Source organism: Acinonyx jubatus, chromosome A3 (assembly GCF_027475565.1).
Source record: "Acinonyx jubatus isolate Ajub_Pintada_27869175 chromosome A3, VMU_Ajub_asm_v1.0, whole genome shotgun sequence".
In the NCBI taxonomy this organism is placed as follows: Eukaryota; Metazoa; Chordata; class Mammalia; order Carnivora; family Felidae; genus Acinonyx; species Acinonyx jubatus.
Genome location: NC_069388.1, coordinates 114,832,741 through 114,856,800, shown reverse-complemented (window position 1 = coordinate 114,856,800; position 24,060 = coordinate 114,832,741). Strand labels below are relative to the sequence as shown.

Here is a 24,060-nt window from a genome sequence, read left to right as displayed (position 1 = left end):
GATTTCAGCTTGTACTCATCTCCCCGCCCCCCCAACACTTCACAGTTTGCAGAGAATCAAATTTGAAATAGGAGGAACAAAAGCGAGCCTTACTAATCTGTCCGGGCAATTTCCAGGCCAGAATCCTCTGAAGTCCATGGTGCCGGGTCCTTGGAATCAGTTTTCTTTAGTCCCTTGGCCCCACCATGAAGAGGTGGTGGTGCCTGTTGTCTTGTTGTTCTAATCTTGAACCCTCTGCTGTTAGTGAGCAACAGGGCAATTCTGAAGGACCCCAGTCTCAGGGATTATGGGCCTGCTTCAGCCCCGGTCCTGACAGATGTGCATGGCAAGTGGAACTTTAAGCCTATTAGGTTAATCATGCCCTAGCCAGTCAGCACTCCCAGTGTGTTCTAATATAGAACTTCTCAGCATTTGCTATCTTGGGAAGCGGATTATTTTTGCACGTGCTTATGCTTTTAATTCTGTTCAGACGCCTGCCATATGAAACCTAGAGAAATGAGCCATAATTGCAAAAAGCTCTGGAAGAGACACATTTGTGGAAGAGAAGGGAGGGCTCGCCAGCTACAGATCCTGGCAGAGAAGTGACCTTCACAGTTTAATAAGGGCAAGGCAGTGGAGTGTGCTCCATCCAGCCTGCTATTATCAAGGAGACCCCAAAACACACAATAGACAGTAATTGAGGCAATACATTGTTGTTCGTGTGGCTTATAAAAATACCACGGCTCTAATGCTAGAGAACTTCTCTAAATAAGACAGTGAATAAAGAAGGCAAGGTGGCTTTCCTTTACACTGGAAAAGTGAGTCTGATAGCAGGGAAGAAGGCTTCCCCGATTTGGAGGGGAAAGCAGAGAAACGCGCTGCCATATAGAGCTCAAGGCTGGTCCCCATGGAGCAGAGGGGCTCCAGGAGGTAATGCTGTCAAAGAATGAGGCTTTTAATTAAATCTTTCTCATAGGAAAATGAGCCAGCCCTGGGCAGTGGGGAGCGATTTGGTCATTAGGAGTAGAACATAAGGGAAAAGTATCTTTTCCTTTTTAAGCACAGCTTCTAGGCAGTCTTAATATGGAGCTCTTGTCCATAGTGAAGGGTAGCAGCCGCCCATCTTAAAACTCCTCATGAACTTTTTAAAACCGTCAGTAGTCTAGAGCAAGTAGAGAGGCTTGAGGCTTAGGTTTAAATCCTGCTCCTTTCAGCTGGGGAAGCTTCCAAACTTAATTAACTTCCTTGAGACAGAGCTCATCTTTGGAATGGGGATAATGGTACATACTTTGTGGAGGTGTTGTAGGCATTAAGTCAGTTAATGCTTTATAAGTGCTTGGTGCAGCGCCTGGCCAGTGGTAAATTAGAAAGAGAGAAAGAAAGAGGTAAAGAAAGAAAGAAAGAAAGAAAGAAAGAAAGAAAGAGAGAAAGAAAGAGAAGGAAGGAAGGAAGAAAATGAGGGAAGGAAAGAAAGAAAAAGAAAAAGAAAAAGAGAAGAAATAAAGAACAAAAGAAAGAAAGAAAAAGAAGAAAGAACAAAAGAAAGAAAGAAAGAAAAAAGAAGAACAGAAAGAAAGAAAGAAAGAAAGAAAGAAAAGAACAAGGATTCCTTACTCCTTTTCCCCTGGCATCTTACCCACTTATGAAAATAAAAGTCATAAGAAAATTCATTAATTTGTCCAGGACCAAGTCCCAATCCTTTCCTGAATCATCTGGAAATAACTGCCTACTGGTAGGCTTCCGGCCCCCACATCTGGGTTTTTGGCCATTCTGTGTGTGCAGAATGGCCCTTTGCTCAGCACACTGCCACCTCAGGATTTTCCCAAGGCCTCATTGTGTCGTTTCCCTGCTCTTAAATGCACAATTCCCACCATCTGCAATAGGAAGAGGGCCTTTTATTTAACCATTTCTCATTTCTGGACATTTTGCTGGTGGCCAATTTTGTATTTTCCTAATAGAGAAAAAAAAGATGGCATTGAGCATCTCCTACAGTTGCTGAGATTGGAGTTGATATTCTGGCTTTACAGTTTTCATTTTTTCTTATAGAGCCCCATACAGCCAGTGAAAACACTACCGTGGGTGTCAGGATGCTTTCGGAACCAGAAGGCACGTGTAAACACCTCCTGTGCCGTGAGCAGGCTGGAAACGGACTACCGGGGCTGCTGGCAGAGCCTGAGCCTGTCACGGCCCTGGGCCCCAGGGTGCGTAATTAATAAAGTTATCTGATCTGTTTGTTTGCTGCAGAACTCAAGGGAAACACAAAGCTGTGACTCAGTGCCTGGGGGCGAGCTGTGTTAGGCATCAAGAAGTTGTTTCATTTGTCACAGCACTGGGCTGGCTCAGTAAACAAGTATGCCATGTGGGAAAATTCTTCTTTCTTCCATTTAACAGAGTGGAAAGCTCATCTGAAGTGTTCTTCGTGTACATTCTTCATTCTTCTCCTCTAGGGATTTGGGGCCCTGGTCAAATCATCCTTATGAAAACCTTTGATCTAAGTGGCTAAAATTATTTCCAAACCAATGACCAAAATAAAAGTATTTGCCTGCAGGGTCAGCTGTCAGATAGCTCTGTACCTTGTAGAATGGTTTTCTTGACTATTCCAAATAATTGAAGAAGTTCTTTATTCATTGCCACTCATTTTTCATTAAGACTAATTTTGTTTTTCTTTCTTTTCAATTGCGTTTGCTTTAAATGAAAAAAAAAATTACTTTGAATACTGTTGAGTAATTTGAGTAGAAATGTAAGATGACCCACCTACTCTGGAAAATTGTTTCACAGTTAAACATATACCCACTTTATGACCCATAAATTCCACTCCTAAGAATTTACCCAGGAGTATTGGATGCATAGGTCCTCAAAAGGGACCAGTACAAGAATATTCCTATTAGCTTTACTCATAATAACCTCAAGTTGGAAATAATCCAAAAATCTGTCAATAGAGAAATAAATAAATCGGGCATAATTGTACAATGGAGTCCTTCCCAGCCATAAAAGGAACAACCCATTGAAACATGTAACAATATAACTTTAAAAATTATGCTGAGTGAAAGAAGCCAGACATAAAGGAGTGTATGCAGCATGGTTCTGTTTATATAAAGTTCCATAACATGCAAAGCAATGTAATCAATCCCTGGCAGAACAACTATACTTTTCAGCGACATCTCTTTACCATGGAAGGGGAGCCCCAATTTTTGGTGGCCAAGGAGTCTCTTCAGCCACACCTATGTTTCCAAATGAGGAAACAGAGGCTGAAAAAGTTTAGATAATTTGTTCAATCCCTATAATTAGCATATAGCTGATGTGGGATTTGGACCCTGGTCTCTCTGGTTCCAAAGCCGGTGTTATTCCCACTACATTTTTTTGGATGAGATATCTGCATTTCAAGTTCCACTTGGGATTGGTGGTTCATCTCATGTTGGACTTTTCAGTCATATGCTCAGATTCTGGCCCCCAGGAGGAGGCTTGCAGGAGTCGACAACAGGTAACTTCAGATTTGCTATGTGGCCCAAAGAAGTCCTCCAGGCTGCCCTTCCAAACCTTCTCTGTCTCTGACTGTTCCTTTGGATTGATGACTTGGGTGGATGGTCACTGATTTTAATTTTGTCCCTGGGTGGGGACTTTCAGATAACCCCTACCTCTAAATTCTAGATCCCGCAGGAAATCCCATGTTCCACCACCTCTGAACTCTGCCCAGACTCCGGGTCTCTGTCCCTCAGCTGGTTCACCTCCTAGGACGCTAGCTAACCAGAGTGCTGGCTGGGGGCAGGGAATTAAATATATAAAATAACTTCATATTAACTTCTGATTAAAGTTGCTACCAGAGGAAGACAGTGTCGGACTTCTATTCTTAGAGACATTTTAAAGTAAGAGGTGTTGATTTCAGCCAAAATGTTCTCATTTCATAAGCATGCTTGCATTTCACAAGCATTGTAATTTTTATTTTTGCTTATTACCTTCCCCTCTTTTCTTCTACCTGTATATATACTTTGCACAGCTGCTAATCGTATTGTACATGCCATTATATTATCTTCGTTCACTAAAAACACATTATAAACATTTTCCGCGTTACTCTGTTTCAAAGCACTTAACGGGAAAAACTGTGTTGTATATAATCAAGTCAATAACCTCTTACTTTAAGAGAAAGATAAATAGCAGAGTCCCTAGGTATAAATCACAGCACAATTTTGAATTTGCTAACTCTTCTTCCTCCATGCAGGTGTTTCTCAGAGAGAATACCATCACAGAGATGCATATAGATATAACCACACACCTGCCCTGTGGTGTAGGTAGATGGAGAAGAGGGTGATCAAATGTACAGGGTGTGTCTGAGAAGCCCATGCCTAGAAAAGACAAACATCTTGGAAGTGATGAGATGGGGACTTACACCTCAGGTCTGGCTGACTCTCAGGCTGTAGTTCTTTGCATATTTAGGTTATTTCTATTTGAGAGAGAGATGGAGAGAGAGAGAGAGAGAGAGAGAGCAGGTGAGAGGGGTAGAGGGAGAGAGAGAGACAGAGAAGGAGAATCCCAAGCAGGGATTCTCAAGAAGGAGAAAGAATCCCAAGCAGGCTCCACGCTCAGCATGAAGCCCGACGTGGGGATTGATCCCACAATACTGGGATCATGACTTGAGCTGAAATTAAGAGTCAGATGCTCAACCAACTGAGCCACCCAGGAGCCCCTGAAATATCCTTATCCTTGTAGGTAAATCTTTGATCACATTTGTGATTATTTCCTAAGTATAGATTCTGGATGTGGAATTGCTTAGCCAAAGAATGTAAACATTAAAGTAATTTAATTGACTTAATTTTTCTAGAATAGTTTTAAGTTTCCAGAAGAATTGAGGTGAGAGTTCCCATATACTCCCCATTTACACAGTTTCTCCTATAACAACATCTTACATTAGTGTAGTATATTTATTACGATTATTGAATCAATCATAATTATTAGCTCAGGCCCACACTTTATTCAGAGTTCCTTAGTTTTTACTTAATGTCACTTATCTGTCTTAGGATTCCATCCAAACACATTACATTTAGTCATCATGACTTCTTAGGCTCCTCTTGACTATGACAGTTTCTCAGGCTTGCCTTGTTTTTGATGACCTTGACAGTTTTGAGGAGTACCGGTCAAATTGTTGGATGTCAATTGGGATTTGTCTGACGTTTTTCTCCTGATTAGATTGGTGTTATGGATTTTTGAGAGGAAGATCATAGAGGTAATGTGCCATTTTTATTACATCATATCAAGAGTACATACTATCAACATGATTTACAACTGGCGATATTGACCTTGATCACCTGGCTGATAGGGTGTACGTAAGACTGCTCCACCGTGAAGGTGTTTCCCTATCCCATTTCTCTACTATACTCTTTGGAAGTATGATTGGCAGCCACGCATAGGGAGGGGGGAGTTATGCTCCCCCTGAATATAAACATTTTGAAGACTTTTGGTACAAATTGTGAAATTACTCTCTAGGAAGAAAGACTATATACCAGTCTACATTCCAAGCAGGAGTGTGAATATGTATCTATATTATTGTAAACTTGCCAGCATTGGATATTGTCCTTTTAAAAAACCCTGCTGATTTTAAAGAGTAAAAGTGGCATCTCCTTTCAATTTGCATTCATGAATTTATTGGAGAGTTTGTGTATTTTAAAAACTATATGCTCTGTTGGCCACTTGCATATGTTCTGTCAAGGGTTACTTGTACATTCTTTGCTCGTTTGTAGAAACTGGGGTGTATATCTTTGCTTTGTTAATTTTCAGAATATTAGTATTTTAATTGGTCATATATGTTGCCATGTTGCCAGTATTTTTTTTAAGTTTTCCTTTTGCCTTTTAGTTTTATGATATTTTTTGGAGTACGAAAGTTTTCATTTCACATAACCAACTCTTTGGTCTTTCTCTTTATAATTTTTATCTTTGTTGTCATGTTTAGAAAGGTTAAATTTATACCTTGTGAAACACCTGGACAAATTTGTAATTGGGAATTTGTCAGTATTATTATTCTTTTAGGAAGTTATTATTTTTAAGTGTCGGTTTCCTGTGAAATGGGGGGATAGGACTTAGCTAGATCGAGCTTTGGCTCTGAAACAGTTAACACATTTGAAGCACACCTTTGAGATGGACACGTTTCAAGATGGATAATGCAAAATAGGGACTCTCAAGAATTTCCAGGACTGGTTTTCATGTTTTAAAGAATTCTTAAAATGGAAGTGAACTGGCTGACAGGATACTAAGTTCTTTGGGGCCACAAAATGGCAAACTAATGGGGTGACTTGAAAATGTGTAAGTGACCACTATGAACTTTAAAGTGAAAGATGAGCTTTAAAGTACATGAAGATAAGAAATGTGATTATTAAGTAAAGAGGCAAGTTAATCACCATCCTCCAGTAATTTACATATCCAAATGAGCCCTCAGAAATGGAGAGCTGGGGGCTTGGGAGTGATGGGGTAGTGGGGGTGGCCATAAACATGTATTTCAACAAGTAGCTGTTCCACTCCCACCCCCCCAAATTTTCAGAACAGTCTGGTTGAGAATTTTCTTCTGAGCCAACTTCAGTCATGAAATAAAATTAATCTAATTACGGTTAGTTGTGCCTCCCAAAGTAAAATAGGACATGGAAATAAAGCAGAATGTGGTGTGGCAGACTGGGATGTGGAATGTTGATGGAGGTGCTTTTGTCTCTCCTTTTACTCATCAGATGTCTTCAGTGCATCTCTAGCCCCTTTCCTCACGGCCACGTTGGGGAAGCCCTTTTGTGAAGCACCAGAGAGCAAGTCAATGAATCACCAGCTTCAGAGTTCAAAGGCTCCACTCAGGTATTAGATGGAAAAGATCTGCAAGGAGATTGGAGGAGACACAACAGCCGCCTGCCCCCCAATTCTTTCCATAGTTAAAGAATACCTCCTGAGTTAGGAAGAAAGAAGCCACAGGGTTCTGTGTGAGTGTGGCACTTCTGTGCCCACCTCTGATCTCAAGGCTTCATGGGGGTGGTTCCTGAGAGAAGAGGTTCTCAAGCCCCTTTCCTGGGCCGTAGCCTGAGGCTGGGAGATAACAAGCCAGAAAGCTTTGGGGAGAAGAGCCTCATATGCCCTTGAAGTGGCAGAAGAGAAGGCTGGCGTGGCATGTCTCCGTACAAAAGGATGGGAGACTTGCCCACCCCAGGCTCCCACAGTCAGCCTGGCAGAAACAGATCACCTACAATGTCCTGAAGGCTTCCATGTGGAACAAATCTACCAGAGAAAGAAAGCTAGGGGGTCAGCTAGCCCAGGATGAGGTTGAGACCCAGGTGGATGGAGCTGCCTGCCCTTTCAACAGAGAGAACTAGTGGGAACCCCCTTGTGCCCCATAGATCGCTCAGGTCACCTCTCAAGGGAGCACATGTCATCTACTGGATAGGACAGAGGAAGACCAAGAAGGGGGCTCCTTGGATAAGCTCTTGAGGGCTGAGATCAGTTCCAGGGAAGAGAAGCAGAGGGGTGAAAAGAGAGAGAGTTTTAAACTGAATTGTGACTGAATTATAAACTTGAATTGACTAAGAAATGACTGAATTTGAATGAGTTTATCTGAGAGTGACTAGATTAAATTTTCTCTGCTTTGAGGCAGAATGGAGGCTTAAGGCAGAAATTACACTCAATTATAGAAGAATAGAGAAAATTACATTTTTGCACACTTGAGTCAGTGACTGTGAAATCTGTACTGGTTCCAATAATTATAGGCAGCCAGGTGTCAGCAAAATCTCAAGAATAGACCATGGAAGCTATAGGCTGCTTTTCCAAGTTATTACTTCATCTGTTGCTGCAGCCCAAAAGGTCAGTACAATGTCTTATCATCAGAAATCATGACAAAATCCATTCAAAGCTCTGTTCAGTATGTTCTCTTTATATCAGAGACAGAACCAACACTTGTTGGTGGAAAAAACAAAAAACAAAAGACAAAACACAACTTTTTTTGGAGTCTAGGTTATAACCCTATGACCAAAAGGGGGAAGATAGGAAATTGCAGGTAATGCTGGATGCCTTCTGTTTTCCTCCTCCAGATCCACTCTACACACTTCTTTTTTTTTTTTTTTAATGTTTATTTATTTGAGAGAGAGAGAGAGAGAGAGAGAGAGAGAGAGAGAGAGCAAGCTGGGGAGAGGCAGAGAGAGGAGGGGACCGAAGAGGAGGGGACCGAAGCAGGCTCTGTGCTGACAGCAGAGAGCCAATGAGAGGCTCGAACTTGTGAACCATGAGGTCATGACCTGAGCCAAAGTCAGACGCTTAACCTACAGAGTCTCCCAGGTGCCCCACTCTACACACTTCTGCACCCTTGCCAGTACTCTGGGAGACGGATCCCTAGTGCTCCAGCCCTAGAGATGCACGGGCCGAGACTTGGAGGAGGGAGAAGTAAGTCCAGGCATTGATTCCTCAGCTTCCCTTTGCGAGAGTCTCCTCAGCTTCTAGGCTTCTTCCTTGCCATGACACGAAGGACCAGGCCCTATTTCGGGCCATTTTTCTTCTGGAAGCCATTTTTCTTCTGGAAGCCATTTTTCTTCTTCCACTATTGCTTCCAGCAGCCTAAGAGGTAGCTTAAAAGTCCTAACTATGGTTTCTGGCCCTTTAAATTTGGTATCCATAGCACCACAGGCAATGTCATTATTATGTATTTGCTGTCTGTTGAAAAGCAGGCTGTTGCACTCAAAGGAGGACTCCACCACAGGGAGTCAAGTCTAAGCTGGCCACCACCACCCTGGCTTTCTGTAATTGGAATCTGCTTATGGGCCCAAGGGAGCCCATTACGAAAACACCTATTTTCATAGACTCCCAACCAACACTCTAAACAATTTGTGCTCTTGCTGAGGAAGACCCATGAGATATTGAAAAAATTTTTTTCTGGGTGACATTGAAAGAATAGTGTCATGTTCAGGTAAGTTTCACTATAAAATGAATCTCACGCCCACCAACGCCTCCGATGAAACTTCATTTCTGCAAAGGCAAAGGTGAGCATCCTAAACAAAGTATACTGTTATTTTTTTTTTTTCAACGTTTATTTATTTTTGGGACAGAGAGAGACAGAGCATGAACGGGGGAGGGGCAGAGAGAGAGGGAGACACAGAATTGGAAACAGGCTCCAGGCTCTGAGCCATCAGCCCAGAGCCTGACGCGGGGCTCGAAGTCACAGACCGCGAGATCATGACCTGGCTGAAGTCGGACGCTTAACCGACTGCGCCACCCAGGCGCCCCAGTATACTGTTATTTTAAACAAGTTAACATGGGTTGCAGTAGTTGGACATGTGCTGTGAGGCAATTTAGACATATTTTACAGAACTGTATCCTTTCCTATATAATAACACCAGAAGTCAAAAGTCTGTTCAGTGCTAAAAACCTGAATGGAGTATTAAAAATGCTTCACAATCCACTCCTTTTTTGCTTTTTTTACGATTGATGAGCCAATATTGATACATTACTCTTAATTGAAGTCCGTAATTTACATGATGGTTTACTCTTTGTGTTGTATATTCTATGGGTTTTGACAGATGCGTAAGGTCATATATCCCCCATTACAGCATGGTACAGAATGGTTTCACCGCCCTTAAAAATCCTTTGTGCTCTACCTATTAATCCTTCCCTTCTTCCCTCCCCAGCCCCTGGCAACCACTGATCTCTTTACTGTAGTCTTTTCAGACTGGCTTCTTTCAGATCTTTTTACTGTAGCCTTTTCAGACTGGCTTCTTTCAGACTGGACAATATATATTTAAGGGTCCTTGAAGTCTTTTCATGACTTGATAACTCATTTCTTTTTACCACTTTCAATATTCCATCGTATAGATGTACCACAATTTGTTTGTCCATTCCCTTACTGAAGGACGTGTTGGTTATTTCCAATTTTTGGTAATTATGAATAACTTTGCTGTAAACATTTATGTGCAAGGTTTTGGACACAAATTTTCCAACTGGGTAAATATCTAGGGGTGAGATTGCTGCAGCATAAGGTAAGACTATACAGTACTTAGCTTTGTAAGAAACTGCCCAACTGTCTTTCAAAGTGGCTGTACCAATTTTCATTCCCACCAGCAATGAATGAGAGTTCCTTTTGCTCCACATTCTTGCCAGAATTTCGTATTGTCAGTGTTTAGGATTTTAGCCATTCTGGTAGAATTGTAGTGGTATCTCATTGTTGTTTTAATTTTCATTTCCCTGATAGCATATGATATTGAGCATCTTTTCATATGCTTCCTTGCCATCTTCTTTGGTGAGGTCTGTTCAGATCATTAGCCTAAGTTGTGCTGTTTTCTTACTATTGAATTTTAGGAATTGTATATTTGGGATACAAGTTATTCATCAGATACGTAGTTTTGCAAAGATTTTCTCCGAGTCTATGGCTGTGTTTTCATTCTTTTAACTTCTTCTGCAGAGCAGAAGTTTTAAGTTCTAATGAAGTCCAACTTGTATTTGGTGTTGTATCTAAAAAGTCATTACCAAATGCAAGGTTACCTAGATTTTCTCCTATGTTGTTTTCTAAGTTTTATAATTTTGCATTTGGCATTTATATATGTGACCTATTTTGAGTTAGTTTTTGTGATACATGTAAGTTCTGTGTCTAGATTCATTTTTCTCTATGTGAACGTCCAGTTGTTCCAGCACCATTTATGGAAAACACTATTCTTTTTCCATTGAATTCTCTTTGCTCCTTTGTGAAAGAGTGGTTGTATTTGTGTGGGTATATTTTGCTCTGTATTCTATCCTGCTGATATAATTGTCTTTTCTTTTGCCAATACCACACTGTCCTTGAATACTGTAGTTTTATCCTAAGTCTTTAAGTCTGGTCAGCCATTTGACTTTGTTCTTCTTCAACATTGTGTGGGTCATTCTGGGCCTTTTACTTTTCCATATAGACTTTAGAATCAGTTTCTCAATATCCACAAAATAATATACTGGGATTTTGATTGGAATTGAATTGGATGCATGAATCAAGTTGGGAAGAACTGACTTAATTATCTTGAGCCTTCTTTTCCATGAACATGGAATAGCTTTCTATTTATTTAGACGTTCTTTGATTTCTTTCATGCAAGTTTTCTAGTTTTCCTCATATAGATCTTATACATATTTTGTTAGATTTATACCTAAGCATCCCTCTCTCTCTTTCTCTTTTTTATACTGTTTATAGAGTTGCTTCTAATTTCAAATTCCCATTGTTCATTGCTGGTATACAGGAAAACAATCGACTTTTGTATATTGGTCCACATTAAACATTTTTTTAAATGTTTATTTATTTTGAGAGAGAGAGAGAGAGAGAGCACAAGCAGGGATGGGGCAGAGAGAGAGGGAGACACAGAATCTGAAGCAGGCTCCAGGCTCTGAGCTGTCAGCACAGAGCCTGACGCAGGGCTTGAACCCAAGAGCCATGAGATCATGACCTCAGCCGAAGTCAGATGCTCAATCGACTGAGCCACCCAGGTGCCCCAATTGGTCCACATTTTAAATGTCTTCTTTGCCTTTTATTTCTTTGCTTCCTTCTGTCTTTTGAAAGAGAGGAAGGAACTCAGGATCTGGAGAAAGATATTAAATTAAACATTTTAATTCAATTTTATTTTTAAAGTTTATTCTTCTTTATTTTGAGAGAGCAAGAGTGGGGGAGGGACAGAGAGAGTGAGAGAGAGAGAATCCCAAGCAGGCTCCACATTGTCAGCTCAGAGCACGATGTAGGGCTCGAACTCACAAACCTTGAGATCATGACCTGAGCCGAAATCAAGAGTTAGATGCTCAATTGACTGAGCCACCTGGGTGCCCCAATGTTTTCACATGAGTGACTAATATACAAAACAGCATATAATTGGATTTTAAAATGTGTCCTTTTTTAGTTAAAGGGAGAAATTAGAGAGCTAGCTCCCCATGGAAGAGGTGAGATATAGGAAGGGTCTGGAGGGGTAGTTGGATTTGGATAGGAGGAGGTAGATTGCAGGCAAAGTCTAAGCAGAAGAATCGCATGTATAGGATGGGGAGGTGGGAGTGAAGGGGTAGGTTTTATCACATTGGGCAGAGGTGGGAGATGACTTTGAAGAATGTCGTGTGAGTAATCAGAACTTGATAAAGTGCTCAGAGGGAGTTTCTAAACAGATCCTTTGGGTCTGGTTCTTTTAGGACCATTGGTTTTTGGTTTCACATATACCTCAAGGCAGATATTCTGAACCATTTGCTTCTTTGAATCAGAATTACAGGCGTATGCCAGGAAGTGTTTCTAAAGAGAAGCACTGCCCTTCTGGGGAAAAACTACCAAATGGGGTTGCAGGTTTTTCATTTGCCCCAAGAGTAGAATTTCACATACGTACATCAGGAAAAAAGCAACCTACTTGAGAAGTCAAAAATAGTGATACAGATGCCAAGGGAGGTTTCTTTGAGTTTCCCAGGCCCCTTGCTGGCTGGCTGCGTTGAACTCAGTCTGTTTGAAGAACTCTGTCATTACTGGGGGGCAGGAGAACTCTGTGGCGTCTCTTAGGAGGGAGGAAAGCAATGAGGGAATTGTATGAATTCCAAAGCTTTAATCTCTTCTTACCACAAAGAGAAGAGCACACAGGGCATTAAATGCCCTATTTTTTTTTTTTCTTGGTCTGAGTTAACTTACCTCATGAGACCTCTCTAGTGTTATATGTAATTGCTTATTCAGGTCACCAATAATGACACTGCAGGGATTCAAGGAAGTTTTCATGGTGAAAGGACACATCCATATTTAGAACTCTAGTCACTACCTCCTCCACAGACATTACCTTCCTTCATAAAACCTCTCTGAATCCAACTCTTTCCACTCCCACTCCCACCTCCACCCTGATCACCTGAATTCAAGCCACCTGCCTGACAGCCACATACTAGATCTCCTTAACTATAGAGTCCCTCTCATAATGACCTGGGGTCAAAACCTTGGATCCATTCTTTTCCTTCACAAAGTCTCATTCATTCTTTCTATGAAGCATCTCTAAACATTCATAAGAACATCCCATGCATTGCTCTTGTCTTGGGTCCACTGCTACTCATGTTTATCTCTCTGCCTGGTGTTTTTCTCTTGTCTCTCACCATTTTAAGCACATACCCAGATATCCAGCTAAATTTGAACTTCAGATAAACAATAATTAGAAAAAATAATTTGGTACATACTTCTACTGAAAAATTATTTGTTATCTGAAATTCAAATTTAATTGGGCAGCCTATATTTTATGTGTCAACCCTACCACTCTGGAACTTTTCTTAATGATCCAATTCTTCCTTCTCTGATTTTTTAGTTCCTAAAATACCTAATGCAGCCTTTCATTATATGCTATCTTATAATTATCGATTACATATACAGTATTAACACTTATTGAGCAATTATTCAGCATCAGGCACTGTGCTTAGTTCTTTTCATACAATAGCTCATTGAATTCATACAAGAAATATGTGATAAAGTAGGTCCTACTATGATACCAATTTTATAAATGAGGAGGCTGAGTTTTTGAGAAGTTATTTTGTGTGTTCAAGGTCCCAAAGCTAATTAAACTTGAACTTTAGTTTTTCTGTAGGGTGACCAACTTGTTCTGGTATCCCTGGCACTGTTCTGGTTTTAAAATTGAAAGTACTCACACCCTAGAAACCCTTTCAGTTCCAGGCAAACCTTATATGTCTGGCTTCAAAGTCTGGGATTCTATCTTGCTTCCAATTTTTTTGAGATTTAATGTTTCTCCTCTCAGTTATGTTAGAAAGTCACCAAGGACAGGGTGATATCTAATAGTATTTACTGACACCAAGAATTATTTAGTAAGTGCTTGACAAATGAGGACCAGAAGCTCCCCTCCAAGGCCACACCTCTTTTCTTGAGCCTCTTTGGATTGCAGACGCTCAGGACTGTGTGGGTGTGCGTAAGGGCAGCTAATCTTAGATGCAGCTGAGACCTGAGCGTGGCCACTGGCCTCTGCAATAGAGACATAAAATGGACAATGATGTCACTGACCATTGCTTACAAAGATGCTAGGCTATTGTTACTAGCAACAGTGCCCCTAAGTTAGTGAAAATGCAGCTCCTTGGTAGGTGTGTGGTGCCTCACTTGACAAGCTGAACCTTGAGAGACTCCCTGCTTTGAAGACTGAGTTAGGGCTTGGATGAGGCTGGAGAAACAGAAACCATGGTGCCAAGAAAAGGAGCGCAATAGGGTGGGTAGCAGGACCATCAGCACCTTGATGGACGGACAGCACCCAAGGAGGCTGAGTGGCTGTTTCTTCATTGGGAATATGCTTTTGTGCAATGCACATATATCCAAAAGATTATTATGTTATTACATTATTATATAACAACCAAATGGTTAAAATGATGATATGTAGGTGTTATTGTTATGCTGCAAAGTGGTTAATGGGGTGTGATGGGAAAGGCAGAAACAATAGATTTCCATCCCCCAGGGACATCTGCATAACTTGTCTCCACTTCATTTTGAATGCAGGTCATTACTGTGCATACTTACACCAAGTTAAATTAAGCTGTCTGTGGAGAAATCATTTATAAAAATAATTTGTTATTTAAAAGAACTAGTTAAATTGAATTGATAAAGGCTAACACTTTCAAGGCAACTTTGTTTTTAGTTGCTGAGTTTCACTTCAAAATGCTTGAATTTTTAGTATGCTTTTGTTTTAGGCTTTTTATTAAGAGAGTGTAACAGATATGGGGCATAAGGGTCAGGCAGGAGTTTCTATTTTGGACAGTGCTGACAGATTCCATGGTGGCTTTTCCTCATCCTCATAAATGTCTCTTAGCCTCTTACTGTGACATTCAAGGCCATTCCTGATCTATTCTCAACCTCCCTTTCCAGCTCATCTTCTACCAATTCATGCTACGGACTCTGCACCACTTAGGCCCTTTGCTGTCCTCCAAACACACGTTTAGCTTTTCTGCCTCCAAGCCTTTCTCTTGCAAAGCATTGTGGTTAAGAGTTTAATCTCTTGAACAAACTGCCTGGGTTCACATCCAGGTTCTGCTATTTACTGAGTGATCCTGAGCAAGTTGCCTAACTACCTTATGCCTATTTCTCCAACTGGAAGGTGAAACTAAAATGATATTTCTTCTTCAGAAGTAAAATAATTCATGAAAGTGCTTCGAACAATGCACAGCACATACTAAGCCCTCAGTAAATGCTGGCCCCTCATTCATGTAACTGGAGCTCGTTATCCTCCCCACTTAACTCAGAATATATCTTTTCCTCGAAGCCTTTCCTGATCACCCCATCCTGCAATGTGTGCTCCCTCTTGGGAAATCCCTAGACACTGCTTCTTTGGCACGTTGTTGGCGTTCTTTTCTCATGTTCATGTCTCATGACCACATGTGATTGTTTTCCTCCAGCTAGCCCACTTTGAGTTAGGCTTTGTACTCATGACAACAGTGGGAGGCAGGTATTTTTTTTTATCTCATTTTACAAAGGAACAAACTAAGGCCCAGAGAAGTTAAGTGATTTTCTAGGGTTACTGAGCTGGGGAGAGAAGGTTCTGGCGGCTCCAGCTCAGTTTGCACATGATGACAGCTTCAACACTCTTCCTCCTATCCTAGAAAACAAGGAGCAAATCTTATACTGTGGTAGACTCCATACTTTCCTTTAGGAAGGAGTATTCAGTTTATTCCTGATTTGATGGGTTAATATGCAATTTGGTTGCCTTGCTAAGTGTCATTCAGGGCTTATGGTTGTGATTATTTTGATGATGATGAAGATATTGCATGGGATATTTTGATGGGCCTTAAAAGGATGGACTGTAACTTACTCTTCTTGGGTTGAACCCTATGTGAATCTAAAAACACAATTCACATTTATTTTTGTCTTAACTGTTCCCTGCTGTTGCAAATATGATTAGATGAGGAATGTCAAAACCCATCTTATTATCAATGCTGTTTTTGTCACAAAGGAGACTTTCTCCCAGCTAATTGGTCTGTCAATGGTTCTCTTTGTTAGGTGAGTCATTTGATCCATTGTTGACAAGGTGCAAACTGCTCTCTACCCCCCACAGGGTGGGGGAGGGGGAGGATGCTCCAGTGGGTCTGACAGTCTTTCAACCCCTAATCAAGATGCTATTAAGCAGCTGATAGTTTACAGTGAACAGAGATGAAACTGTATTGGTTTTGTAAGCAGCTGCTGGAAAGACAACTTGATAGAGCTTTAGTGATGTATGAATGCTTCCCATTTTAGAGTGTGTGCATGCATGTGATACAAAGACAACTTCTGTGATTTCTCAACTCCTTGGATATGATAGTTATCTTTTCTGTGACTGAAATCTTAAAGAACCAGGCCCATTTTATCAACAAATATTTATTGAATTTGTATTATGTGCCAAGTACTAGGTTCTAGGTACTCAGGATGCAGCACTGACAAAAATAGACTAAAATTTCTTCCCTCTGGAGCTTTTTCTTTTAAAGCTTTTTATTAGGGAAAAAATTCCAAATGTTTGCAAAAGAAGAAATAATAATACTCATCATTCAGCTTTAATAATGATCAATATTTTGTCATTCTTTTTTCATCTGTCCCTTCCACCATACACTTATATTTTTACTTGAATAAATTTGACATGTAACCTTGTATTGGTTTAAGGTGCATAGCATGTTATTTTGATACATTTGTATATTATAATATGATTGCCAGTGTAGTGATATTTATCATATTACATAATCACAGCACAATATCATCGTATACATTCATTACATGTGCATTAGGTCTCTAAGACTTATTTACCATTCATTATAAGTTTGTGTCTTTAAACACCATCACTCTTATCCACCCCATCCACCAGCCCCTGGTAAGCACCATTTTACTAACTTTTACAGGTTTAACTTTTTTTGATTCCACATAAAAGTGATATCTTTATACTTATCTTTCTCTGTTTGACTTTGCGTAGTTGCTCAAAAACCATCTATGTTGTGGCATATCCTGTCAGATATACTTCTTCCTCATGGCTGTATAATATTCCACTGTGTATATGTATCACATCTTTTTTATCCATTCACCCACTGATGGCTATTTGGGTTGTTTCCATATCTTGGTGATTGTGAATAATGCTATGATAAACATGGGAGTGCAGATACGTCGCTGAACTCCTGTTTTCATTTCCTTTGGGTTTAAATCCAGAAGTGGAATTGCTGGATTGTATGGTAAACCTATTTTAAATTTTTTGAGGAACCTCCATATTGATTTCCATCGTACTTGGACCAATTTGCTTTCCCATATCACACACTTATGGACCACTTTAAAGCAAATCTCAGACATTAAACATTTTATCATAAATACTTTAGTATGAATTTCTAGCAGATAAGAACTTTTTTTAATGTATATTTTTGAGAGAGAGAGAGAGCGCACATGAGCATGTGAGTGGGGGAGGAGCAGAGAGATATAGGGACGGAGGATCTGAAGCAGACTCTGTGCTGACAGCAGAGAGCCCAATGTAGGGTTCGAACTCACAAACCAGGAGATCATGATCTGAGCCAAAGTCAAACACTTTGTGCCCAGATAAGGACTTTTTAACAAAAACGTAATCACATGTTATTCTCATTCCTAAAAAAGTTAACAAAAACTTCTTGATACAATTTAATGTCCAGTTCATGTTAAATTTCCCTCAACAGCCTCAAGAATTTTTTTTTACATTTCTTTGTTTGATCCAGATCTAAATGCTCTGCACATTATAGTTTGTAGATAGAGCTCTTATGTCTCTTTCGATCTACACTAGTTTCCCTTAGCTACTTTTTGATTGTAGGAATTGGGTTATTTTCCCTGTAGAAGTTTCCACATTTTGGACTTGGCCTATTACATGCTCATGATGTAATTTATGATATTCCTTCATGCTTCCTGTTTTCTATAAAATGATATTTATATCTAGAGACTTGGTTAAAGTATGTTTCAATGAGGGGCGGGGGCGTTGGAACTAACATCCTAGTGGAAACCATCTCGATGCTGCTATTATGTGCCAGAGATGTTTCTGGAACTGCCTTGGTGGCCATAGCTTTGAGCAGCCAGTGTGAAAGACTTGTTCCTTAGAGAGGCAGTTTTAATCCTGATGCCATGAAACATTCCCTGTGTTCCTTCTTTCTTATGTTGGCCTGTAAAGAACACTTTTTAAAAATAGTTTATTTATTTATTTTTGAGAGAGAGAGAGAGAGAGAGAGAGAGAGAGAGAGAGAGAGAGCAGGGGAGGGGAAGAGAGAGAGGGAGACAGAATCCCAAGCAGGCTCCATGCTGTCAATGGAAAGCCCAACATGGGGCTCAAACTCATGAACTATGAGGTCATGACCTGAGCTGAAACCAAAGTTCAGACACTTAACCACTGAGCCACCCAGGCACCCTACCATAAAGAAGACTTTAAAAGTTGTTGTATCATGTGGTGTTGGGGAGTGGCCCAACTGGAGGACATGGGAAGCAGTTCCTACATAGGAATGAGTTGGGTTTGAAAACTTCATTTGTTTGTGTCTTTTTGGGAATTAGACTAACAAAAGAGAGAATAAACTTATAGAAGAGCACGAATCTAAATTAGGCCAGTTGAGTTAGAATATTTGAGGAAGTCTCTGGTTTATTTTGTGAAAGGTATTCAGGAGATTCAAGTGTGCAACCAGGAATGAGAACCAAGGATTCAGATAATAAGGCTTGTGAGGTCTTCAGTTTGTAGCCTGCTTCAGCAGGCAGGTCCCCACTTGAAGCTTTGAGAGAGAAAAGGAGATTCTTCAGAAGAAAGCAAGCCCAGGTGACAGCAGTAGGAATTCCTGGGGTCTCTGGTGACTATCGATTTGAAAGGACTTCAGTGGTATTGATGAATTTCTCCATCAATAAATGATGTTATGAACTTTTCTTAAAAATGGGGAATGGGGCTTTGGTTTGGAAAATCCAGAACTATGAAGGAAAAGATGACTCCAGTGAACAAACAGAAGAATCAAGCTGTCATTTACCGACATGGCAAGGGTGTGGGGTAGGGTTCTATTCTGAACATATTACATTTGAGATGCTTATTATACACTATAGATTAGATGTTGAGCAGGCAGTGGATATATGTCTGAAGTTCAGGGCTGGAGATAGAAATTTTGGAATCCTGAAAATAGAGATAGCATTTAAAGCCTTGGATGGGATGAGATCATCTAGTAAATGAGAGAATGGCTTCCTGGAAGCCATGTGAAGGTTACAAACAGTTTCTTTGGGGCATATCTAGGAGGGTGATTGCTGAGTCATAAAGCACGCTGATAATTTTTTTCACTAGACACTGCCAGCTTGCTCAATGGAATGTATTTACCAGTTTAAATTCCCACCAGCAGTGCATGAGGATTCCCATTTCCCCATATCTTTGCCAATATTTGGGATTTTTCTAATTTTTGCTAAGCTGATGGGTGAGGCACTGATGTGTTGGTGCTGGCTCATGAGAGCAGACTGAACACACTTCTTCCAAAATCCTTGTTCAATGACCTCCTGCTGGTAGTTTGAAATTGGCAGGAGTGAGAGTATTTGCACATGGAAATTAGCAAACGCTAAAATTAGGACTGCCCCTGCCCTAACCCCCCAGAGCTGGTTTTTAAATACACCAGCATCCCAGTGGCTATAGGTAGCACCATACTTTTTGTTGTGTTTCTATTCTCTCCTCTCTAGAGGGTTTGAGCATCTCTTCTATGCTTGCATGCCATTCTGGCTTTTCCTTCGGCCTATTTCTATCCTTTTCTCATTTTTATATTGGATTTTCTGACTTCTTTTTGTTGACTTGCAAGCATTCCTTACATATTTTAAATATTAATCCCTAAATACTTTTGAACACATCATATATCTTCTCCCAGTTTGTCAGCTGCTGTTAACTTTTTCTATAGTAGTCTTCATTGGAGAAAAGCCTTCATTGTGATGTATGGCAAATCTCTCAGCCTTTTGTTTTAAGGTTTGTACTTTTGTAGTCTTGTTTTATGAAGTAAGTCCCTACCCCCATGTTCATAAAGACATTCTCCTACATCTTCCTTCTACCTTTCGAATGTAGGTCTTTAATTCATCTAGAGTTCTCCTTTGTTTTTGTTTTTTGTCTTTTTTTTTTAATTTTTAAGTGTATTTATTATGTGAGAGACAGCACAAGTTGGGGAGGAGCAGAGAGAGAGGGAGACACAGAATGCAAAGCAGGCTCCAGGATCTGAGCTGGCAGCACAGAGCCTGATGCGGGGCTCGAACTCACAAACCATGAGATCATGATCTGAGCCAAAGTCGGACACTTAATCAACTGAACCACCCAGGTGCCCCATGGGGTTCATCTTTGTATATGGTAGACATGGAGCATCCAGCTTTATTTCTTCATAAACTAAGCCAGTTTCCCCAACAATATCATCTAAATGACATATATTTTTCTCATTGATTTGTGATACCACCTTTATATATGTTGAGGTCTCATGGTCTGCTTCTGAGCTCCCTATTCTGTTTTACTGTTCTATTTCTGTTCTAGGGTCACACTATTTTTTTTATCAGTATGTGGTAATAATAATATCTGGCAGGGCAAGCTTCCTCTCTTTGCTGTTGCTTTTCCAAACTGACTTAACTATGAAAATTTTTATTTTTCCTCATATGTTTATTGAAGTTCCTTAAACTTTGAGTTGGTATAACATTGCATTTAGAAATTAGATGGATTTTTACAATGTCAAGGCATCCTATCCATGGCATGTCTTCATTATTCAATCTTCTTTAAAACATTTTTTTAATGTTTTTATTTATTTTTGAGACAGAGGCAGAGAGCATGAGCAGGGGAGGGGCAGAGAGAGGGGGAGACACAGAATCTGAAGCGGGCTCCAGGCTCTTGAGTGGTCAGCACAGAGCCTGACGCGGGGCTCTAACTCACAGAGTGTAAGATCATGACCTGAGCTGAAGTTGGACGCTCAACTGACTGAGCCACCCAGGCACCCCTCAATCTTCTTTTATGTCCTTAAATAGAATTTTAAAACTTTCTCCATAAAGTTCTTACAAGTTGTTAGGTTAATTCCTGGATATTATGCTTAAGAGTTTTATTGCTATTGTAAATCTTATTGTCTATTATATTTCCTGGTTGCTTACTGCTGATATAGAGGAAACTATTTTTAGCAATTGATCTTGTACTTGACAACCTTATTGAACTCACTTATTACTTCTAATAGTTGATTCTGTTAGCTTTTCTCTGATGATGATCCTATCATCTGCAGATATAGATTTTAGGGGCTCTACCCAGTGCTCTGATATTTTGCATTTCACGACTTCTGCTAGTTGGGCTTCAATTTGGCACTCCTACGTCCTGATGGCCCCTACAACCAGATTCTGAAAACTGAGCCTTGTCTTCTTCTCAGTGAATGATATGATATCCTGCCCAATACCTCAGTCCACATAAGAGCAGTGGCTCAGTCTTCTTTTGCCTATGTCCTCAACCCTTTTACCATGGTTTGGGTCCTATTAGCTGCTGAGAGACCTTTTTGGTGCTGACTTCTGGTTGTCTGTTTGAATTTCTGAATGGTCCCTGCTATTTGACACAACATTTCTGTGTCTTGAATGCCCCAAAGGACACCCTGCATAGGTAATACAAAATAGTGGATCAACACAAGACTTCAGATCAGACAGACTTAATTTGAATCTTTTCCTGCCCCAGGGTACATCAAGCAAGTTCCATAACCTGATGGAGTCTCTTTCTTCATTTGTGAAGTGAAGGCAAGTAAAATCCCATAGGTAAAGGGCCACACAGTGGTCAGTCAGTAATGCCCCTTCTCCATACTGATCACCAGTGCTGATAACTTCCTGTGACTGTGGTTTATGTTTCATTGTCCAGGAACCTCGCTGTGCCTTCAGATACAATTGCATCTTAGTAGGTACAGTTGTACCACATGCCCATGTGCCTTCCCACCCCAGCAGATGGTTTAAGTTCCAAGTCCTGGTCCAACTCTTGTTAACTGGGCAATACGTGGTCATACTTGTATGACCCATGGGGTTTTCTAGGGAGCATGATTCCGATGAGTGCTTACATTCTTGATGATGGCTTATGGAATAAATTCAGTATTTTGGACAAAGGCAACCAGGTGAATAGGAGACTCTCTCCCTAATTGCTTGGTATCCTGGGAAATTGCCTGTGTACTATTTTGTGTTTGGGTGTAGCAGAAAAGGCCAGTAGCCTGGCTGGTTCTAACAGAGACTTTTATTATAGTTAAAAACAACTCAGCTAGCCACACCCTGTCACCTACTAATAGTGGTATCTCAGAGGGATAATTTAAATCAGCAATAAAAGGGAACTGTATACCTATGGAAACAGCTACACCAATAGCACCTTCTGTTACACACAGATCTTTATGAGTTTTTGTGGCTCACTGACAACAGGACTAATTTATAGTTGCTTAAAGCCAACCAAAGTTGCCTTCCTTCTTCTAATCAGTGAAAGAGGTGGGCAGGATCAGACAAGAAGAGGGTATGATGGCAGCAGGGAGAAGGAGGTGCAACTCCCAAAGGGAGGAGGCAACTGTGTCACATGATCATCTCTGAGCGTCCATGAAGGTGCTGAACCTGCAGAGAAAGAGAAACTGGCAGCTGACCAGGGACCGTGGGATGGTCATGGCATTTAAATATTGCATAAGTTCTATGGGTTTTAGCTGACAGTGTGCTCCACCCAATTCAACAATGTAATATTGACTGCTACAAAACTATTTTGATATCTTGAGCTATGCTAATAGAAGCATGGGACCTAGAAAGAGGTGAGAGTTTCTATCTTCTCTGCACTCAACAGGACACCACGTTCATTTGTGAGCTCTAAACAAGCTGGGGTATGTCATAAAGACTCCTTTAACATGCTGGTGAGTGGGATCTTGACCCTGTCGTACAAGGAGTAGCCTAAGGGACAGAGAAAGCTTGTCCTAGATATCTTGAATCGGAGGCAGACATGATCTAGAAGTCCCCAGAGTAGAAACCCAATAAGGAAGAGATGCAGGGAGGTGATTTAGCTCAAGGTAGGAAGAGCTTGTCAACAAGGCTGGTTTATGATAAAATGGCTGCTTTTAAAGAAAGAGTTCCTGGTTACTGGAGGTATTCAACTATGGCCATTTGGTGTAAGGATGTTGCAAGGGAGACCCAGGCAAGGGAAGGGGGCTTTTTCTAATCTCCAGAATCCTTGACTCCAACAGGAAAAGATGCTCTGGTGTGCCCCCAGCACTTCCCTCTGCTCTTGCAAGAGACCCAGATAGACATTCAGTCATTCAATATCTGTTCTTGCCAGGCACTGTGCTTGGCGAACACGGTACAGTGTGGTAATCTGTATATCACAGCCAGAATGAAAAGGCCTCAGAGAGAGTTGTTATGTTGTAACATCAGTGATTCAGTGTTATAAACCTCAGTCATGGGGAAACAATGGACTCATTAAGTTCCTTCATTAAGGAGACTCATTAAGTGCCAAGCAACACCTTTCCTTCTACAGGGTGATGGAGAACCAGGATGTCAGCACTTATGTCTGTTAGTTGTTACAGTTTCACCACCTCTGGCTCTTGGGGAATGGAGATGGGACCGAGGGAGAAGAAGGTGAGAAATGAGCAAAGCAGCAGGAGAAATAAAGTTCTGGGACGACTACTCACGTCTCCCCTTCTGCCTCCACAGACACCTTTGGGTGTATTCGGCCTGGGTATAGTATCGGCTAGGCTTTTTACAGCAAAACCTACAAACAGGTAATTGACTGGTGGACCTATTCTGGGGCATGCACAGGGTTAGACACAGGGGAGCCCCAAACAGATAAGACGCCATGCCTGCCCCTGTGAACTCGGTGGGGGCGCTCCTAGCCCCGGGGCGGGGGTGGGAGAAGGTAGCTAAGGGCTTTAATGGAGGAGTACAGCGCGCCAAGGGCTGCCGTCCCTACCCACTGCCCTGGGCCCTGCGGGGTTCCCCCGAGAACCTTCCTGCGACTGCGATGGAAATACCACGGCGCTACCACCTCCACGCAAGCCTAACCCAGGAAGCTCCCAGGCGGTGCTAACCTGGAGGCTCCACCTTCCGTGGGCTGGGGGCCCGCGGGGGCGCAGGCAAGAGGCGCGCGCTCCTCGCCTCCACCCCACCCCCCAGCCCCGGCGCGTGCGCGGGGCTGGGGCCGAGGCCTGCGCGCGGCCCGG

The 24,060-nt window shown here is 41.3% G+C and overlaps 1 protein-coding gene across 2 annotated transcripts in view; it reads left to right on the top strand.

The window, feature by feature from the left end:
* The first annotated feature begins 8,662 nt into the window (after positions 1-8,662).
* CLIP4 (CAP-Gly domain containing linker protein family member 4) overlaps positions 8,663-24,060 on the top strand; it is an 80,830-nt gene continuing 65,432 nt past the window's right edge. For both annotated transcript variants that reach the window (XM_053201062.1, XM_015064197.3), the window contains exon 1: positions 8,663-8,966. In XM_053201062.1, coding sequence (XP_053057037.1) covers positions 8,939-8,966 — 28 coding nt within the window. In that variant the 5' untranslated portion in view covers positions 8,663-8,938. The remainder of the gene's footprint in view (positions 8,967-24,060) is intronic.